The 22247-nt window shown below is 39.5% G+C and overlaps 1 protein-coding gene across 4 annotated transcripts in view; it reads left to right on the top strand.

Moving 5' to 3' along the window:
* Nucleotides 1–3210: 3210 nt before the first annotated feature.
* cadm1a (cell adhesion molecule 1a) overlaps nucleotides 3211–22247 on the top strand; it is a 396597-nt gene continuing 377560 nt past the window's right edge. The window contains exon 1 of one of the 4 annotated variants that reach the window (XM_028031634.1): nucleotides 3211–3421. In XM_028031634.1, the coding sequence (XP_027887435.1) occupies nucleotides 3349–3421 (73 nt within the window). In that variant the 5' untranslated portion in view covers nucleotides 3211–3348. The remainder of the gene's footprint in view (nucleotides 3422–22247) is intronic. The other 3 variants (XM_028031635.1, XM_028031636.1, XM_028031637.1) reach the window with 3 other exon arrangements.

Below are 22247 nucleotides of genomic sequence, written 5' to 3'. Positions count from 1 at the left end.
AGAAATATTCAGAGCCAACCATGAGAATCAACTCATTTAAAGTTTAAACTCAGTTTCACACAAACACAAAGACCCGAGCATAAATGTCTGGCTGTTGAACTGGACCGTTCCAGGTCGCCATCAAGCTAATTTTCTATTAGCAGCTTTACAAATCTTGTACATTACATTAAATTACCAAGGCACATTAAAACAAACCTTTATCTTGGCTTTTTTCTATTCTTCCTCTTTCTTTTCTCCCTCCCTGAAGGATAAGTTCTTTTTTGAGACATCGTTTCGCTTACTTAACTTCTGACCAGATCTGTGGACGTTTGGACGCTCTCTACACGGCAGCTCATGCTACCGGCGAAGCGTGCGGTACCTACCGTGGCCCCAAGGGGGCCCCAAGAGCAATTGATTTTATCTTTTTATCAAGAAATTAATATTTTCTTCATACATTATCAAATATATATTATTGTAAAAACAAATCACTTCATAGTGAAGTTGTGTGTTTTTGATATAATGACAGAAATTATTACTAAAAAAATAATAATCAGCTCCAGTGAGGGGGCCCATTAGTGGACCTAAGCGGCTGCTTAGTTTGCTTATGCCTTGGGCCAGCCCTGATGTTAATGTTGTGTTTTCTACATAACACGGTAGTTTCTACGTAAGCATTTAGCCTCTTTTGTCTTTGCTACATTAACCTGTAATTTTCAGGTTGAATAGCTGTTGTTAGTTTGTAGTTTCTAACGTTGATGTCAAGTTTCTTCAAAGACCTGGAGCTTTTCTATGTGCTTTTAGTACCAACAACAGCCTGCAGTTTCTACAGTAAACTGTAGCTTGTGTTAGCCTCTACTTTCTCTGTCAGCTTGGAATTTCAACACTGACTTCTAAGTTAGCCTAGTTCTAATTTAACTGGAGTTTCCACACTGAACTGGCATAATCCTCTCTGTCTACTTTAGCCTCTAATTTCTACATTAACCTGTCATTTCACTGCCTTGTGGTTTATGTGTTAACTTGTAGTTTGTACTGAACATCCACTAAGAGTAATGATACCATATTTGTTGTAGTCCATTGCTAACATCTGACATTTTTAACTTAAAAAAAACTACACTACTGCACTGCATATTACTGCCAGAGCAGTCAGAGGAGCTATTAACTTCTTACAAAACACTAATAGGATGCTTAACCACTACACTGCTTTCAAAGTCAATATTTAGGTCTGGAAAAGACATTGCTCCTAATTTATCATCATTTCCAAATCTGGTGTTTCCTCAAACTTCTTTCTCCAAGCAAGAAGAAAGGGGGGAAATGATCTAATTTAGCTGCTCACAGCTTTTTAATTAGTCGTTGCCCACTTCCAGCCCCGAATGAGAACAGCTCTTCTGAATGCCCGGTGAATTCTTCCTGCCAACATGCAGGTGCATCTCAATAAATAGGACCATCATCCACAAACACTATTTATTTCAGAAATTGATTTCAATAAGCAAAACTCATTTTAAAAGCAGCAGTCCTGTGAAAAAGACTGTATTTGTTTTTTTCCTGTTTTTTTGCTTTTTTCCCTCATGCTTAAATCTTGATGATTAAACATTTGAGTATGTTTTCAGTACAACCTGAGAAAGTACATTTTCTTAAATCGTGATTTAATTTATTGAATAAAGATGTTTCCACACCAAACTGGCACCTAAGTGGGAAAAGTAATTACTGCTAAACCTAATAACTGCTTGTGCCACCCTTCATGGCAACAGCTACCAAGTATTTTACGATGCTTGGCGATGAGAGTTTTAGGGTTCTGTGGAGGACTTCGCCCCACTTTTCTTTTCAGAGTTAATTTAATTCAGTCGGACTGAAAGGTTTTCCTGCATAAACAAGCTTTATGCAGTCACGCTACAGAAAATTATGAAAGCATTTAATTGCCAGGACTAGGAAATAAATGCAGTATCCTGTAAGATTGAAAAACTTTCTTGTAATAACAAGATGGACAAAGTGGTTCAAATGAGAAAATCTGAGTTTAATGTCTTGTAACAGGAAAGCTCCTCATGTTAACAATAAAAAAAAAATACATGTTTTGCTGTTATGTTACATTTAATTTAAACAACATATATTGGTTTTAATAAAAAAAAATACATTTGCTTATGAGAAGTTTTATTTGAATACCAGAATATAAATACTCCACCTGAATTTATTTCCAAAAGTTCCGGCAGTTAAATGCATCCATAGAAACTCAAACAGACTCACTCTAAAAACAGACTTTGACTAGGTCACCACAAAACTTTCATGTTTTTCAGGATTACCTGCAAGAAAGCCAGTGAGGATTCATCACTCCATCAATTTCAGCAAGCGACTCAAAAGAGCAGCCCCAGCCATCACACTGCCACCACCATGTTTGACTGACAGTGATGTTCCTTCTACCGCTTTACAGACACAAACGTCCAAAAAGTTCCACTCTCATCAGTCCAAAGAATATTTTCCCAAGTTTTGGGAAATCATGAAGATATTTTTTGGTGGTAAATGTGAGACAAGTATTTGTGTTCTTTTGGATATTTATGCTCAGTCTCTCTTGTATTGTTGGATCATGAACTCTGACCTGGATCCTGGATGAGTCACCTTGAGTAACATAGGTAGACCCGCCGATTCCGGAAAGGCTCTCCATAATCGGCTCCATTAGTAAATAATCACTGGTTCTCTGGAGAGCCTTTGAAATGTTTTTGTAACTACTTCAAGTAGTTTGTGAAACTGAACAGAAAGCACAACCACTGTTAAATCATGATTTCACAAAAGGAAAAGTTATTATGCCCTGCGACAGACTGGCGACCTGTCCGGGGTGTACCCCGCCTCTCGCCCGGAACGTAGCTGGAGATGGGCACCAGCAACCCTCCCGACCCCATTAGGGACAAGGGTGAACAGAAAATGGATGGATGGATGGAAAAGTTATTATAATATTTTCACATTAAGCCAGGTTGGTTTGGATAGAGATCATCATTTCCAAACTGCTTTTTCAGATTTTGTGTATATATATATTCGTACATATATATATATATATATATATATATATATATATATGTACGAATAATTTTACTGAAATGCACCTGCATGACAAAATGCCATAATAATTTTCCATAATGGTGGAATGCAAAAAAAAAAGAAAAGAGTTACTCACTCCCCTCATGTAGCTAGCAAAGGCTTAAATGTAAATATTTCCCCTCAGATTAATTTCAGAACTGTACGCATTATATAAGCGCGTCCATGTCGAGCAGCTGGGAGCAGGAGGCTGTGTGGAAGTAGAACCTCCCTCCTCGTCCGCATCTCATTAAGCGAGTCCCGCTGTAGGTGAAGCTGCCTCGCGCTGCCATTCTGAAGCAGGTGTCCAACATGGCGAACGCTCGCAGCGGCTCTCTGGCGACTATTCTCTTTCTCTTCGCGTTTCCAGCGGCTCTTCACAAAGGTAGGACTTTTTCTGCTTGTGCGTGGACGGAGGACGCCCTTTGTTCCCGCATTTCCGCGGATTCGGTGGAGTGTCATTTTAGTAGCTTTTTTTTTTTTGGTCTTTTTTTTTTTTTTTTGTGGGAAGTCGTCCGCGGCGGAGCGGTTTGGATTCAGCTGAGATGCTGTTCACCAAGTAGGAGAACATGTGTAAAGTTGAAGCTCTGAGCAGAACAGGGCAGGTTTGGGTGTTTTTTGGCGTTGCAGAGGCGCTGCCCAGCCGATACATCACTTTGGACCGCTCACCATTTGACTGGAGGCTGAAACCGCGTCTCCCTCCTTCACCACCACCGCTGGGAACTGCTTTAAGAAAAATAAGTGTTAGAAAAGAATAACTTGTATTTCTGCGTGATGTGAGGACACACGAACCTGCTTGTTTATGTGCATGGTCGCAATGTTGCTGTTTCTGTCCCGGAGGTTACTTTGTGGCGTGTTGTGAACGGACAGAGCAGCAGTGCGTGGAAACTCCTCTATGCTGCAGCTTCAGCGTGTCAAAGCGGAACTCCATAAGCAACTTTGTTCATTTAACTTGTTTCAACCGACTCGGAAATTTCTCCCGAGTATTTTGTTTGGATACTCTGTGGTGACAATAATGCGCATGTCTTTATTAATTCGGCGCAAATACATGCTGCAAATCGGTATGCTTTGTAATTATTTTTTGGATTTAATGTTGAGATGGCGCCAGGTCAATTCCAGTCTTCCTATCCCGATATCTTACCTACCTTCTCCAATTATAGCTTATCAGTTTGTTTTTCTCTGCGGTGAAACATTCCTCTCTATTATGGAAACAATTATTTAATAGAAATATCGAAATTTAGTTATCTATTTTCTGCTCTGCTTTTATTTATTTGCGTTTCTGATTCTGGTGTGAGCTGCTTTACCCTCCTGATCAATTAAATAAAAATAACTGCTGGATTATTAGAGTCGCTCAACGAGATTTATTTGCAAAAATTATAAGTATGTTACAAAAAGAAAAAAAGTACGAAACACCCGTGGCACTTCGTACCAGAGAAGAAACGTGCGCGACTAAATTGTGCGAAATAGAGAGGAGGAGGAGAGAGGATTACGAAATAAACAGCAGAACTCGGTGAGTTGGGTTTGGAGTAGCCGAGTGGATGCATGCGTTGTGAAAGTAAAATCATTTCCACGGAGATCCAGGTCACATCTAATAATTAAAAAAAAACAAAAAAAAAAAAAACCCGGAGTAGTTTGAGAGTTCATTCCACCGCAGGTGGGTTTGCGGGGGAAAAAACATCGAAGCTTCCTGAGTTGGAAGGTTTCAGGCAGCGGATGGGCTTCAGTTTGAGATGCGACAGGCTTTCCCCGCTGCTGCTGCTGGTGTGATCTGTGCAGAACAGCTTCGCGGGCTCAGCGTCTCTCCCAGCTGATCTCCAGTGTGGTTCTGCATTGAAACAGCCGGTCGGTGCAGGCGGTAAATCATCAACTTAAAGGCTTCGGAGCTGCTCTTCATGACAGAAGCCCCAGCCTCTCCAGTGGTGAGAATGACAGGGCAGGCAGATGTTTGTCACATTGTGGATTATCCACAAGGCTTAATCCAGTTTTATCCACTGAAATGGGAAATGGATGCAGAGCCGTGTTTCCCTCTTCTCTCCTCAGAGCTAGTCAGTGAATGAGTGAAAAGCAGCAGAGAGAGACTGAGTCTGATCTGCTCTACCTTCATGGTAATGGCTCCACTGATTTCACACAGAACTCGGGGCACTCTGGCACAAAGCGTATCAATTATTCACCTCCAGCTGCATACTCTGAGATCACATTGTGCCCATGCATTTACAGCCTGCTGTTTCCTTTTTTCCCTCCCTCATACGAAGATGTGAAAGCCGAGGTCACAATCCACCGTCCAGCTGTCATTACTGTCCATGCAGCTAATCTGGAAGCAGGTTCCATTCTGGCCACCATTCAACCTCAAAAAAATAAAATGAGATGAGTGGCTTATTCTATTTCCTGGAGGAAAATGCAGGGAAATGACCCAGAAGTAAACGTATACTTCTGTATTTGTTCTATTTAGATCACTAAAAGGATTGACAGGGGCTCCCACAAGTGTTAACACATGAAAAAACAAAAAAATAAAATAAAAAAATACATTTGCCGAAAGGAAATGTGTCAGTTTCAAACAAGTTCTTGTTTTTTTTTCAATAAAAAATGTTGACACTAGGTTAAAGTTTTTATTGACATTTTTTTTTTGAAAATTGGTTTACCTTGCAAAACAAATGGAAACCTTTTTTTTTTTTGCATCACATGATCAACAACCGGGTGTTGCCACTGGCAAAAACCATGAAGAAGAAAACAACAGGAAGTAGTTGAAGGAAGATGACGTGGCATGTTTTTAATAACTTACTGCTTGAACAAACTTATTCATATGTGATTTTAATTGCTTGTTTAACGCAAACGCCACAAAATGTTTTTCGAGATTAGCGGGACGTTGACAGTTTTTGACATATTTTTAATGGGAATGCAGCTACGTTGGAGAAGACCCATAGAAATCCAACAGTATTTGGTAGTCAGTGGGATCATGGTATTCATGGAGGTTAGGGACCACAACCATGTGAAATCTGAGAATTCCTTTAAAACACAACTAAGAACACGCAGATAAACCAGCTCTAATGTAATAAATCTGCTCCAGTTTCCTTGTTGTTGGGCTCAGCCATCAGCTGATACTTACACAAAAAACTGGTCTCATCTACTTCCACACAGGTCTGCACCTCAACTTACAACTGATTATTATAATAGTTCAAAAACAAAAACATATCTTAATATGCCTTAATAGGCATAGTGGAAACGCCTCACTACCACAGAAGCTAACATCTGGGGTCTTCCTTAGCTTCGCTCTTCGGGTTCAGCCAATTGGCGCCAAGGAAAATGAATGGTGTTCCTGGATTGGTTACTTTGCAAAAGTCCGCAAATGGCATTTCAAGTGGCATTGTGCCACTTATTTCTGCTTCCCATCTGCATTTTCTTTGGAATAGTTAAATGCACGCTACATAAAAGTCTGTCAAATTACACAAATAATTTGCACAGAAAAATCTTTGATTTTGGGAATGTGTGAATACTAAACTGTGACTAAGTGAGGGTTCGCTGTACACCGTTTCACTCATTGAGGCTGGACCACTGAGCCAGGAGTACTTCCTATAGAACGGTTTATGAGAACTTTTGTTCAAAGTTAATGACGGCAACAACAGCTCTATCCAGATGCCGCTAAAGACCGAAACATTTAGTCAAAAATTCTTTTTATGTTTAAAATAAAAACTATTAAACAAAGTTAACTTTTATGTCAGTAGTTGTGTACAGGAGAGAGACAGAAGCACAGCAGCAGCTCCTTCTGTGATTCTGTCCAGGAAAGAGAAATGGATAAATGGCAAAGCACTCCACCAGGACTATTACACAAAGACTCATATCTCATATTCGTCAATTTACACAACAAAAATGAAACGCTGGGATAAAATGCTCACAGTAGAGCCTTTGCTTGGCCAGAGCCAATAACGGCAGAACTCAGAGATATTTTTGTTCCAGCAGGTCTCGGGTTAAAAATACCCAAATTGCATTCATGAGTTTTGCTTCTACATTACATTAAAGTTTAAGTAGGCTTTCACTTTCTTCCCTAATTTCCCTACCCTAATGAATTATGAATTCCTATATTCCTTTCAAGTGTTATTTGACTCTAGTACAAACCATAGAACAAATATAGATTCTAATCTAGCCCCTCTTCATTTTACACGTGTCTATATTACTATAAGTGAAAGGTATGTGATTTAATCTTTGTGCGGTGCCTTTGAATGAATATTAAGTGGAGTAGTTCTGCAGCTTATCGGCTTACAGCAACAGGAGACGCTGCTTTCCAGGTGTTGAGTTATGCTAACGCAGCATTCCCGCCAATCAGCTTATTGGGACTTGAAGCTCCGGTGGCGAATCCACCAATTATCCCAACAAGCACAGACCGTGTCGTGTTGTGGCCGTGCGGAGCTTGTTATGGCGTCTGCACAGCAGTATTGTTATCTGCTGACCTGATGATGGCCCTCATCGCGTTTTACACGCTGCTTTCTGTTTGATCTCAGATAGTTATTAGATTTGGATAAGAGCGTTAGTAATGCCTCGTATGTAGATGCAATCTCTGGCTGATAATCCAACATGTCTGCCGCTGATGGACGCCGAGACGTGTTTACCACTCGCATGTCGTCGTCTGCTCCTGAGAACACGGGCTAACCACAGGAAGTGGATCCCGTTGGAGCCGTGTAGTCCGTTTGGACCCGATCCTGCTGTTTTATGCAGACATTGTTGTCGCACCTTTTTCTCAGATATACAGCCCGCCGTACAGCTAAGCAAATGGATTAATTTGGAGCGCAAAGCCTTGATTAATGTTTGGCTGACAGCTTGATTTATACTGAGTACATTTCTGCTTTCTGGACTGCTTTCTTATTTTTTATTTACCGCTACATTACCGCTGACATATAAACTGAGGCTGCATGATCTGTCAGCTTCACATTCCTTAATGTGGTGATTGATTGACTATCCTCAACTGTAAACAGAACTGAGGGATAATAGAAGGAACCGTTGGGCTCTTTGGAGATGCTGAGATGTCTGAGGGAAAAAAAACCACTCCATTTATTGGTTTTCTTTTAGGATTCATACTTTTACTGCTGCGTCTACCATGGGATGTTTTACTCCAACCATGCATCAGTTTCAACCTGCCTTGGTGAGACTTACTGTCTACTTTGACAACCAATTATTGAAACCAATTTTCTGTAATCAATACATGGTCTGTTGTAAGGAAATGTGGTTATCCCAATGAATGAATAAATAAAAGCTGATGAGCAGCGGTTTAGTTCATGGGGTGGGAATGGTTTGCTAAGTGGGAAGTTGGAAACGGAGCAACTTTCCTGCGGTACATTCAGCCTTGCTGTCATAGTTTGCTCTCCTGCAATCATGTTTTTGTAAACATTCATATTCCTTTTAATATTTTAGCTATCTCGTGAAAGATGCCTGACATTTCCAGTCACAAACATATTGGTTGAATGAAAGTGGTTTTGAAATGTTTTTAGAGAAGTCTTGCAGGTCTGACTGTGAGAACAGATGGGTTATCCAGAGTGAACTTGGTCATTCTCTCCCAGGTCTGCTCATGTTAGGTTGTAAACACACCAGGATGGTGCTACATTTGAAAGTGTAGACTGTGTAAAGGTCTGCATTTACAACACGGTCTACAAATTTGTGGAGTTTGAAGTATTTTCCAGATGTGGGTAAAAACGGAAACATGTTTAGTATTTCAAGTCTTTTTAAAAGTTGTATTCTTGAATCTCTTTATTCCATCTTTATTCTTTCCTGCAGCTAGTTTGTGTAGCTTCCATAAAGTCTGACCTTTTTAAGAAATGTTTGCCATAGCTTTAGCAAACTTTAGAATTTGTGCTTTAGGAATTGAGGAGAAGAGTCCAAATTGGACATAAAAATGGAGCTCAGCCCAAACGACTTATTGAATTTGTCCTTTATGCTTTCCCTCCCCTCTTTAAGGTGATAATAAACGTATAGAGTCTCTGTGGGTGAGGCGTTTTACTGCCTCAGTGCTAAGTGTTGAGGAGCTGAGGCTTGAGACGATGCAGCGCGGTTCAGATGACGATCTGCTCTCTGAATCTCTCTAACTCTTAGTAAAGATGAGTTTTACTGCAGAGCCGGACTCCACTCTGCAGAGCTTCAGTCCAGGAACAGTTCACAGAATTTACACAACCAATCTTTCCATTACAGGAAAATAAACCCTGACTTTGAACTGTTTTTTTTTTTTTTTTTCCCTTTGTATCATCATGATGCTCAGTCAGAAAGCAGCCAGCCTTTCTGACAGAGGAACCTTCCGGCGTGGTTGTGGCTCAGCCAGGAACCCCCGCCATGATGGAAACAGGTGTGGAAGTGGACGTGCTCTCCTTCTGAACCCCCGCTGCAGCCTCTCCTGCTGTAATGAAGAACAATGGCTGTATTCCTGAAGGGGGGGGCGGACCCCCAGTGACCCGCGCCATGCTGCCCTGTCAGTCTCAGAGTGACGGCGATGGCAGGCCAACAGATGACTGCTGGGTCTCATCTGGCCTCCCTGCACTTAGTGTAATCAAAGGGAGAAAAAAAGGTTTATGGCCTACTTGTTAGTGAGCCGCCAACTGATGGGATGTCAAGTAAGCACCCTCCAATTCGAAATCTCTTGAGGGATTGGAGGGGGTGAGGAGCAAAGGAGGGGCGTGGGCAGCAATCTGCCACACTGACAGCAGCTAAGGTGCTGCTCGGTGCAGTGAAACAACCGGACCATGGAAGCAGCAAAAACCAGCCAAATCAGAGTCATTATTCACTGTTTATGCTCATATTTACAAAACGGTGATGCCTAAAAGGTGAATGCAAATTCTATTCACTTCTAAAGAGTTGCTTTGTTGAGGCCTGTGGCTAGCATATAGCAAATGCAGATTAGTAATAAAGAATCCTGCAGGGCTGGGGATTGTTTATTCATAGATAAAAGGTAACACATGGAATATGCTCTGTATTTTCTTTCCCTGTTATGTAATAACCAGCTTTACTTTGTGCACATACATAAATTTCCAGGCTGAGCTGAGGCCGTTCATTTTCTGATAAGAAGCTGTTCTACAGGTTGTAGACGTGGAATTAAAAACAGTCGGCTCTTTGGAGCTTAACGCACGTTTGATACGAAAAGCAAAGATATTCCAGCCTCGTTTCTTTTACAGTCTGAATGGGTCTGTAGATGCTGGACTGGGTGGTGTGTGGGGTACACTGTGACAGGTGTTGACGCCCCCTACTGCCCACCTTTGCTGGTGGAATTGGGGAACTGTATGAATGTTTGACTTGCTCAAAATTTGAAAGATTTTCAGCCAGATGAAAACATTTTTTTCACTGCATTTCAACAAAGATGACCTGAGTAAATAAACAACCTCCAGAGCCCAGACCATCACACTACCACCCCCATATTTGACTCCAGGATGATATAAAGTACAATTTCAGATTTTCTTTTTATGACTTTAATTTATTTATTTTTATTTTTTTCACCTGTTCTTAGCATATTTTTAAAAATGTGCTTTTAAATGAATTCAAAGTCCAAATAAATACAAGATGATCGGGGCCTGGAGGGCTGACATCACGCCCAACTATGGAAGCCCAAAGAGTCCATTGCTGGAGAAAAATCCAGATTTTCCAGAAATTAAACTGTCAAACATTCGATTAATCCAAACCAACGGCACATTTCATAAAAATGTGTTGTCTGATATTCATATTTTAATGTGCATCAGACCAATAAGTCAAACTGTGCCAATGCTTCCATTTTGTTGCCATTTGTAAATATGTGTAAAATTTCTGATGTGAGCCACAGTAATGGTGTTTATCTCCCTGAATTGTCATATTGATGCATCTGTAATGATTTATGTCTTCGTTTGCTCTGCTTCATGTTGTAAGTCAGGTTCTATTGGAGTGGTTTCTTGGTTCTGCAGGTCTGGTGGTGATTGGACCTGGGTGTTTGTGGTCAGAATGAACTCAGTTTTGCATAACGGTTCATGATTTAACAGAAGACTTTCTGCCACACATCGGTTGTTTTGGAGAGGATTTTGTTCATTAAAGTACCAGAAAAAATCTGTAAGGAGGAAATATTTTTCCCCAGCACCGTTCATTCTGATAACTTATAAAATCAAATGTAAACATATGTGGTCATTTCCTGGACAGAAGCGGTCTATTGTGTCTGGTGAAAATGAGGCTGGTAATATTTGGAGGCTCTGCTAAATGAAGTCACAGCAGCGGTCACGTTGAGCTGGATTTACTTTATTTATTCTGTTGTCAGACGTATTGTGATTGGTCGTGGTTCAGCACGTCGTGCATATGAATCCATGTGTATTTATGATACACACTGCGGCCGTGTTGACAGAGAAATGTCTGGATTAGAAGCTCAGAACCTTTTGCTGGTGTCTGCCAGGTTGTGACGCTGCTGCCATGGACTGCTTTTCTTACAGCTCATAAACGACTGGGTTAAATCATAAAGATGTATTACACAAGTTACACTGGTAATTCTGGCTCTTTGTGGAAAATGCAGTAAACCTGATTAAAGTCACTGCATTAATCAGGTTTTTTTTTTCTTTTTGCCTTCTTACTTTTTTTTTATTGGCTTGCTAACTTTAGCAGCTGGAATCCAGTTCATTTCCTTCTGGCCTCACAGTACTTCAAAAACAAACCTTTAATATGAACTCATTAAATGAGATTGATGTTGTAATATTGGCAAAGCCCGGCTCCTATCAATCAGTCACTCAACTGTTACCCCGATTTCATCAGCGAGCTGTCAGCTGGAAACACATCCAGGCTTCTGAGATCCTCCTCAAAAGCAGCTTGGGTTTTTTTTTTTTTTCTTTTTGTTTCCTAAAGAAGAAACAGTTTAGAGGAAAAAGCAGAAACTAAAAAGGGCCTTTTACTGTGAAGCACACAGGAGCCCTGGCAGCATCAGAGGGCCGCTGCAGGCAGGTGGTTTGGTCCTCTGCATCCGACACCAAGAAGCAGCCCATCCACATCTCCACCACTGAGGGATAACATTTACTTTGAGAAAATGTGTTTTCTTTTTGTGTGTTTTTTTTTATACTAAAGGTTATTAATTCTTTAAAAAGTGTGAATTAATAATAAATTCAATGTGTTGGAATAAGATGCTAAATAAGATTCATGTTATACAGATTTCTTGCGTACATGGAGGTTTTAAATTTACATTTTGGAGGAAAAAATTGTCTCAAAGCACTGGAAAATGTATTTCTGGAAAAATCTCGTCCTTTCAACTGGGAAATTTTTTTTTTTAAAACTTGTATAGTTACCGAGAGAAGCATTCCATATTATTGTTATAAAACATAAAGTCTACTAATGTGATGGTAAATACCAAGGAATGAGACTTTGATGATCAGTACAGTGAATCACCGTTTCAATTTCTCTGTGGAATATGACTCCAAATTATTTGTTTGAAAATTTGCATAATTCAGTGATTTAATTTTTTACTCGTAGTGCATATATAAAATATTGAGCTTGAGAAGCTGACATTACCCAGACAGAATGTTACTTGACACGTCATTGGCTGGTGTTTGCAAAGCAGCCAATCCAGGAGAGGCATTTATTTTCTTGACGTGATTAGCTGAACCCCCAAAAGCAGAAATAAGGAAGATATTAGCTTCTGCGGTAGTGCCGAGATGGTTTCCACTGTGCATATTAATGCATATTAAGCCATATGAATTATTGAAATAGTGTTTTTAGTGTGGGTCTCAAGTATTTGTGGATTTTAACTAGTTTATTTTAGTGGTAGTGCTAATAAGTTTTGTAGATCTACTTTAACCAAAAACAGGAAAGATTAAATGTTTATTCCAGATCTTTGTTTTTATACAGTTACTATGAGAATCCCATATTGGCTCATGTTTAGACTTCTATTGGTTGCCTAATGAATCGTTTTGACCAATCAGCCACATCCTCTACAAGTGCAGTTCGCTTGTGGGATAACTGTGATTTTGCTAAAACTGCTTAGGTGTAGCTTAAGAATTTCAGATAATTCCAAACATAGTTCATCTGTCTAAGCAAAGAGTTCAAATCCATTGAATTTGCTTTGCTTGCGTTACAGATCTGTTGGCAACATCTCAGCGCGGGGCGTCATCAAAACGATGTTGGAGGCGTTTGTGCCAAAGTGACAGTTTGTTCAAAGCCTCAGGATTAGTGTTTATGATCTGCAGACGGAGCCAGTTAAAGTTAAACAGCCCAGCCATGTTTGTTATGATTTACATAATTTATGTGTGTCCTCCTGGACCTCTATGCATACCATGCCTGGTCATATGAGTTGTTGAGATGCTCTAATTGCAGGTTTACATGGTTGACAAAACTAATCTGACATCCCATGTGAACCATTGTCGGGTCACAGCATGGAATATTTTGCGTGCCAGTTTGTGCAGACCATAAGCAGTCTTTGATTGTCCGTTTTCCTCCCAGTTTGAGGCCTCTGTCATCTTCGCTCTGCTCTGGAGTCGCAGGGAGGCGTCGCTTGCTGTAATTGGGCCCATTTCGCTCGCGTCCATTGACACGACGGCGGATTCAACAATGGACGAATAAAGGAATCAATGTGGATGATTTGAGCTTTCAAGCAAACAAACAATACAGCTGGCGTTGCGCTGTAATCATCGGAGGGGAAATGAATGCCCTTCTGAAAACAATGCAGGTATGCGGCGCCGCATGAGCCCGTCTTCCGTTTTCCATAACGCTCCGGCTTGTATTACATTTCAGTGAGTGTGCGTCTGATGAGACCCTTCAGGCTGTTCCACTGTCTCCCGTGGAACAGGATCATGTCTCCCCACTGTGCTCAGCTCCGTCCTTTGTCTCATCTATTGTAACCCTGTCTTGACTGATACATTCTGCTCTAACACCAGACAACCACAGCACAATAACAAACCGTCTCATTTTCTTTGTGTCCTATTCGGAGGATGCGGAGGAGAAATGGTAGTGACTGGGGAACAATGCGGCGCTCCTTTGATCAGAAACTGTAGATTGGAAGGATGTAAAGTACAGATTAATTTCATTTAGTGTCGTAATTTGATTTCCTTCTCTAAGAAAAGATCACAGCTCCCTTGGGTTATTTCCTTTTAACTGTGAGCTATTCAGACGACACAGTGCGGTTCCTCATCACAGGAACCAATGACATCTTTTGACACTGTAGAGCCGGGTAGTCCGCGTTCCACAGTAATACTTGTTAGAGTAAAATAGGATAATTGTGTTAACCTTGTGACTAACAGTGCTATTTTAATCTCTATTAGCAGTAAAGCTCTCCACTCTCATCTCCGTACTGTATGTGTGTTTCTTTCATAAAACCGGATCAGAGATTCAATTTTCTTCTCTTTCCATGTTGTGAAACAGTTGAAGAGTAACTGCAGTAATTTAAATGACATTAGTGTATATTAGGTGAGGGGAGTTTTTCAGCATAACCCGGATTGATTTTACTTCCCTCAGAGCTGGAGCTCTGGCCGCTCCCATTGCCAGATAATATAAAGAAACAGCTGAAAATAAATGACGGCTTGGCGTCTGGAAGAGCTTCTTCTGCCCAATCAGTGTGTTCGTCATTTAGAAGTGGAGGAACTGGCAGTGGCTTTCTGATCGATGGTGAATAAAGCGAGGGATCCTTTCTAACTAGGAGGAGTTTTTCTGACTCATCCTAAAGGAACAGCCGGCACAACTGTCTGACCCTCTGCTTAAAGCTGACCTTTTGAACTATTCTATTACATCTGAGAGGCAACAATTTAAAGTCATTTTGGTCTACTTAAAGTTTACTGTAAGGACATACGGCTGTATGACTCTAATAAAATATCTACCCAGAGGAGGTCAGTCAGTTATTTTGGTTTGAGGAGGATTCATAATCTGTCTGAAGCAATTTTATGAGATTCCTCTGGTCCAATTGGTGTGAAGAACCCAGATAAATGAGAACATAAATCAAGAATGAGTTTTCAGCACCAAATAAACATACATGAGTTAGTAGTACAGTACATGGTGTGCTGGTACCAAATGGGACAGAGTCGAAGTGTGCCCAGAACTATTCTACTGATTTATGATACTATAATTAATATTTTCGTTCACATTGCCATCTGTAAAACTTTTGAAATGACTTTTGAATAATGCTCAGAAAAAGATTGACATAAACTTGTTGCTCCTTGGTATAAAATGTTGAATTGTCTTTCTAATTTTTTTTTCATTAAAGGTATTTATTATATTAAAACAAAAATATTTTCAGTCAAGTCAAATCTTTAAGAAAATGGACGTTGTAGTCCAGCTCTGTTACTTAAACGTGGGGAAAATATCCAGATGTGTGTCTTCTAAGTGTAACTCTTAGAGAACTTCTACTGTCCCAAATATCAGACCTAATGACACCAAAGTCAATTCTAATTATTTTTCTTATACATATTTGGCTTTACGATGTCAAATTTTTAATATTGCAAAACTATGCATTTATTGTTTCTTCTTGAACATTTTTGACCATCTGAGAATATTCCCACTTTTTCTTCTAAATATGTGAAATTATTTAGAAAAAACATTTTTTGGTGGAAATTTCCTTCTCCTGTAGCAATTACTCAATTTTTTAAAAATCTACATTCACACTAATACTCGAGCATAGCTATGAGATTCTCATAGTATTTAAATTTTTCTGACTTCATTGTTTGATAACTAGGATGAATTGGAATGTTCCTCTCAGCTAGATTTGTGAAAATTATTTTTGTTCTGCACGCTCCATGCAGCTTTCTCTCCCTGCACCTTGTTAAAATTTAAAAGTGTAACTTTGAAATGTCAGTGTGTGTTAATACTGGAGCTAACCCCATGCATGACGGAGACTGTTAACCAATCTGACAGCAAGTGAGCAAGTATCTGCTCCTGTTTTCCATCACGTTCTGGTATAGAAGACAAATTCAGTTCAGCATTTTTCTAGTTTTATTTTTCACTGAAGAAGACAAACAATTCATTTAGAGACTGTAGATCTTTGGAATAAATGACACCAGAAGCAGATATATTGGACTGAACTGCACCATGAGGCATTTTTCTTTGAGGTCTGTGTTCAGATGAACTGATTTCTGATTCTATCTGCCCCATTCAGGCATCATCCACACAGTTTGATTGAAGATGCTCAAACCAGCTGCTTTGCTTTCACTTTTTTATTTAAAAAAATACACTTCCTATTTAAAATGGCCGCCAAGCACAGACACATAGCAAAAATTATAAATCACTTCCTGTCGGTGCTACAGAGACCAATTTATTTGAGAGGAGAGCTGGTCGGATAGGAATGAAGAAACAGTGTCAGGGTTTTGCTTTACTGAAAACCAAAATGTATTTCTAAAATAAACATGGGTAGGTGGTTTTCTCCTGGAGACGTTGAGATTGTGTAGGTTTTTACCGGATAATGGCTTTTTCTTTTCTTCTTTTTTTTTTTTTTAAAGAACATTTTGTGCAAAATACAGTGATTGGACATTATATGCAGCTGACTGACAGCAACAACAACCAGAGACGTTTCCTGTTTTTTACCATCTTATCAGAAATTATAGGAATATAAGTTCTCATTTTAAGATTGTTTTGAGTCTATTCTTTTAGTTAAAAAAAAATGTAACATGCATATAGTATACTGTATATATGTGTATATACATATACGTGTGTGTATGTATGTATGCCTCCCTCCCACTGCCCATAAATAAGGGTGGCATTTTTTATATGATTTTTGGGATCATAAACAAATATTTTGAAACTGCAACACTGTTTCTGTTGTGAAGCTTAATAGAATTAATAAATGAACATACAATTCAAAACATTTTCTTATGGGAGCAATCTGAACAGATTTAATTTGAATTATTAAATCAATCTGACAGATCGATGTTGTCTACTTAACAAAAGACAGCCATGGGGCTTCATTAAACGCGTTTATTTACAGATGTTTATGTGTTCAGAAATGAACCACGATGAGTAAAATATGGCTTCCTTCATAAACGGATTTCTGCTCATTTAAAATGTGTGGAATAGTTTGGATTGTCTTGTTTGAAGGAGAAGTTAATCAGCGTAAACACATATGCTTTGTTTTCCTCCTTTTTAAGGGTGAGAGATCTGCGAGTGGAGCAATCTGTCTGCGTATTGATTGGCTGTCAGGTGCTGTGGAGTTAACCTGACAGGCTGCCATCTTTTCATTCTCTACAAAACCATTTCATGTTTCTGATGAATCGAGTTATTACCATACAGCGTCTATGTAGAGGTGGGAAACATTGTGGAAGTTAGATTTTTCTATTTTACAATAAAATCTACTAAAGACAACTCTCTCCGTAAATATTCTTTTGAGTTTTGTCTTTTTTAAATAATATATTGCCTTGGAACCTTAAACGAATTAGTCGTATAGAGTGGACCCTCGGTGTTCGTAGAGGTTAGGCATCCACATTTTAGAGTAGCTAAAATCTGCAAATATTTGAGACCTTCTCCTCTACAATGTTTTTAATCTGTCCATTTTAATAGTTAAAGAACAAGTATACCCTAACATGGATTAATACACACAGTGGAAATCGTCTTAGCACGGCTGCAGAAGATATCGCCTACAGTCTTGGAGGTTCAGCCAATCAGGACAAAGGAAAATGAACGGTGCTTCTGGATTGGCTGCTTCATAAATGCTAGCCAATAGCTTCTCAATTAGCATTTAAGGTATTTCAGAAACAAAAATTTTCTTACAATTTCTTTTGAATATTTTTGATCCACAAATAATTTGGAGTCATGTTCCACAGAAGAGTGTATGGGTGTCCACTGTAGTGGTGACTGAAGTGGACTGACTGGATTTGAATCTGACAATTGGACCAGAATGAAATGGAGTCGTTTGCCTTGAGAATTGAACCAATTTTTTTTGTTCGCATTTCTTCTCTCTGTTTCTGTATATCCTAGTTATTTTGGGCATCTTCATCATTAGCTATGCTTTCATCCAATTGTCATGCAAATTTTATGTGAACTTAAAAATATTGAGGAAAAAAAAGAACGCAAATTAGACACGTTTCCCCTTACAGGTTGGGAGTGAATCAAGCTGGATTCACAAAGCATAATTCCTTTTTCTATTTTTGTAAATAGACTAGCATAGACCACACATCACAGAGAAATGGAGCGAGTCCTCCCATTGGATCTGGTGGTTTGGAATTGCATAGTTTTGTGCCTCTGGTAAGGTACAGGCCCACCAGTGGATGGGAAAATTCACTTCGACAAACTCATTCGCTGAATAAAAACTGTTTTTGAAAAACTGTATTTTGAATTCTGCCGTTTCCATCCACCTCTTGATATTTCGAAATATGCTTTAAAAAACGTTGCTGAAATGATAGCTATTTCCTCCTGCATGCTACACAGATAGCTTGCAGTTTACCGGGAATAGGAATTTCTCAGAGGATTCCCAAGCTTTTCTTCATCTTTAATTGCCTTTCTTAGTTCGTCTCGTTCTTCTGAACGTCCATATCCACCATAGATCATATGCCTCAATTAACCAGAGGAGATGGGAAGTCTTATTCCCCACTTGGCGTTGTGTTAATCCTGTCTGAACGGGCCTTAAGGCTCTGAGTCTGAAGGGAATAGGTGATAAATCTCTGGAGGCCCATCACTACAGCCAGGCTTCCCAGCTCTCTTTCATTGTTTCCAGATATAAAGTTGGAAGACATCCTGAAATACCCATCCGGTATTTTAGGACGGGAGGGTTTGTAGAGGTTTCAGCATGGAGTTGAGCTGAGAAAATAAGTTCTCTAAAAATAAATTCTCCAAAAATTCAGAGACGGATTCTTGCAGATGAGGAATTAGAAATGTTTATCCTCTCAACACATTTTTTTAATATAGCAACCAAGACTGACCATATGCAGTTTGGATCTTGTGAGTTCATATATAAAAAGCTTTGTGGTTTATCGTCCACAGCCGTAGGAGATGTGGCACTAAACACGTGATTCTCACCGCCTACGTCCCCATTTACTGTCTCAGTCACAGTATCCGTCCCTCTGGCTGCTCTGACCTGTCGCACACTGCTGATGGAAGTTGGTACCTTTCTCCACATCTATTATTTTACCTCCCACTCCATAATTATTTCACTAATAATTATATTTTTTCAAAGGCACTGTCAGAAAATGTTCATACCCTTGAAAAGCCACCGTGCTTTCTGGGGGGGAAAAAAGAATTATTTTTAACATTCTTGTTTAATTATGAATTCGCAAAACATATTTAGTTTATAGATGAACCATGACTATTTTTAAGGAAATGTTCTATTTTATTACACTGAAGGCAGATTTGAAGCTCCAGTTCTTTTTTTAGTAAAGATCTGAATTACTGTTTTGGATGGTAACCAACAGTAAACAGAAATAACCTTGAAGGTTGACTTTTTAGTCTTGTCAAAATGTGTAAAATAACAAAAAAAACCCATCATTTTCTTTTAAAAGGCACTACTCTTTGCAGAAATGTTAGTTTTTTTTATTTTTTAAAATGAACATCAAATTTATCAGTGCAAGAGTTCACTTGGTATTTATTATTTATTTACAATATATTTGCAAAAGATGTAAAACTGAGTGTAAAACGTGTTCTGCAAACTTTGTAAAACGTTGCCGATCAAGTTATAAAATGATTCAGCAATCTGTCATTGAAGTGGAAATGAAGAGTTTTAGCTTCCTGGCTTCTGACTAAATAACCACAGTGAGAAAATCACTTTTTCCTGCTGCTCTGCTTTCTCTATTCTGACAGATTTATCAAATTAATAACCAACTTTAAGTAGTCTACTATTTCCCATGTAAACACATCCACACCGTAGATGTTGATACTAGTTCAAAATACTTGCTAAGCAGTTGGGCATTCATGGATCAGGGGAAACAAATGTCAGCCATCAAGTTGATTCCAACCACAGTGTTGAACAAAACCATTTTTAACTCTGTAAAATAATTAAATATTCAGTTAATTTTTGGCTTAAGTGATGTATTTATTTATTTTTTTGAAATATATTTTTAACACCTACTGTTGGTGAAAAAACGCTAAGTTTCAATCTCCAGACATTGATACAGGATCTGGAAACTAATGAAGCTTCTTGTCTGATGTCATGTTCCATTAGATTGTTTTAATTTGGTAGAAATGAGAATTTCTGCCATTCAGTTGTTTCTATGAAATTATTTTTAATCTGCTGTTTATCAATTAGGACAAATCATTGACTACTAGGATCGATAGTTTGCTAACCCTGAGTAAAAATACCAATATTATATTAATATTGTATGTTTGGTCATCAGGACTGTCAAAATATTTTGCTCATTATTTGAAACAAAGAGGGCAAATTTACTCAATAATCTCCTGGTTTCATTTCCATTTCAAACACAAATATTCTGCAGAAAATTATGGAGTACTGATCCAACATTAAATAGTTATGAATCACCAAGGCTCTGAAAAATTAGGGATTTATGAAGAGGGATCAAATTAAGGAGCCACATCCTGCAGGTGCATTTTCTTTTTCTCACAGTAGAGGTTGTGTTAATTTTAGGAAATAAAATCCGTTTCTACAGCCAATAATTGGTTGGCTCTAGACTTCACCCTGGATACATCGCCAAACCGTCTGTAGGTTTTAACTTCCCTGGCTGTGCTGCCATTGGCTAGTAATATTTCCTAAAAATGAAGCAGCTGGATCAGCCGCTAACAATCGATTAATGTCCTCCCCCTTCAGTCACAGATGCCGCCACTTCAGTCTCCTCTCTTTCTCTTTTTTTCTGAAGCTAATGTGCTGAAAGATGACAAGAGAGCGCCATTTAAGATCAGAAAAAGCAAAGAGCGAGTGTAACGGCCATGTCGGCCTGCCTTCCACATTGTCACGTTAATGTTGTGGAGGGAGAAAAAAATGACAACAGTGGGTCATTTCAGAGGAATAATGGCAGAGCTAGCAGACTGTGACAGCAGGTCTGGCAACACGGCTAAACTTTGCAGATCTGATTTCCTATTATCCGCTTCAGCACAAAGCAGAGCGGCCAGCTTTGCATGTAGCACTGTAGCATATTTCTCACTGCTCATTTGAGGTCGCATGAATAATTAAAAGGCTGGAGCGCTCTTTATCAGTCTGGAAACGCCACATATTATTTGGGCATTCATGCAACAAGAAGTGGAGAACATTGTGGTAGGGGAACCTAGGGTTCCTAAAAGGAGGGAAGGCAGGATGTGCTGTGCTGTTTTGATCCAGCTGTTTTCAGGGGCTGCTAGCTAAGTGTGTGTTTCTGTTTTAATTTGACGTCAGGAGATAACGGCACCGACTCCAGCCCTCACAATGTTAACAGATCTGAATATTAAACAGGAAGTTCAGGCAACTGGCAGTGATGTTTCCTTGCCTCTAACCAGGTTCTGCTGTCAGAACTTGTCTCGTATTCACCTCCATCTAGCTGCTGCTGCTTTTACATGTCTGTCCTGTAATAAGTACACCAGGGTTTTTATTATTTTCCTTCTTAACAGCAGCACTTCTTCTAGCAGTGCATTTTAAGACTTGCTGTTGCTGCTGATAGGAACTAAATTCACAGGAGAACGAATTAGCACAGCTGGACCTGAGCTATGTGGAGCAGCAGCTGATCTGCAGCACTGGGCTCCTGGACTTCTCAGGACTTTTAAAGGGGAGACAGACTGGTGGACAGATGGACCATTGGATGGATGCTGGATGGGCAAACTGGATCGATGGATGTCCTGTTTCCAGGCAGCATGGTCCTCTTGTCTTCCTGTAGTGAGAGGTTCAGGGTCCCTCTGTTTTCAGAAGCATGGAGGTGTGTAGGGCTGATTTCTGGTTGAGGTCTGATGATCCCTGTTGAGAAAATGATTTTTAAATGAAGATCAGACTCAGATTGTGGACACATGCTGCAATGCATTCTGTATCAAGTTTGGATTGTTCTGGTGTTTCTGCTGGGAAGCCTGTTTCTATAAAATATGCCTGCTGGGGACTTTGATATGTTTTGATTTTTTTAAGTGTTTGGAGCATAGACAAGTAATACATTTCTTTTAAACTGAGGTTTTAAACTTCCTCCTGGATCTTTTTAGGAGATATTTGTTTTGAAACGGATCCCTTTGTAACAGACCAGCCGGATCAGAGTGGTCGGCTCTGTTTGGATACTTTCCCCAATTCCTCACATTCTTCTTCTACTCAATAAGATTGCTCTGATCACATTCTTCTCTGGGCCCCAGGGCTGAATTCTCCCCCTGGCCCGGTTCTGTACACATGGCTTGGCCTTGTATATCTCCTAAAATATAGGATGTGAGCTGCATAACAACGT

Source organism: Xiphophorus couchianus, chromosome 11 (genome assembly GCF_001444195.1).
Source record: "Xiphophorus couchianus chromosome 11, X_couchianus-1.0, whole genome shotgun sequence".
In the NCBI taxonomy this organism is placed as follows: domain Eukaryota; kingdom Metazoa; phylum Chordata; class Actinopteri; order Cyprinodontiformes; family Poeciliidae; genus Xiphophorus; species Xiphophorus couchianus.
This window is presented reverse-complemented; position numbering and strand designations above follow the sequence as displayed.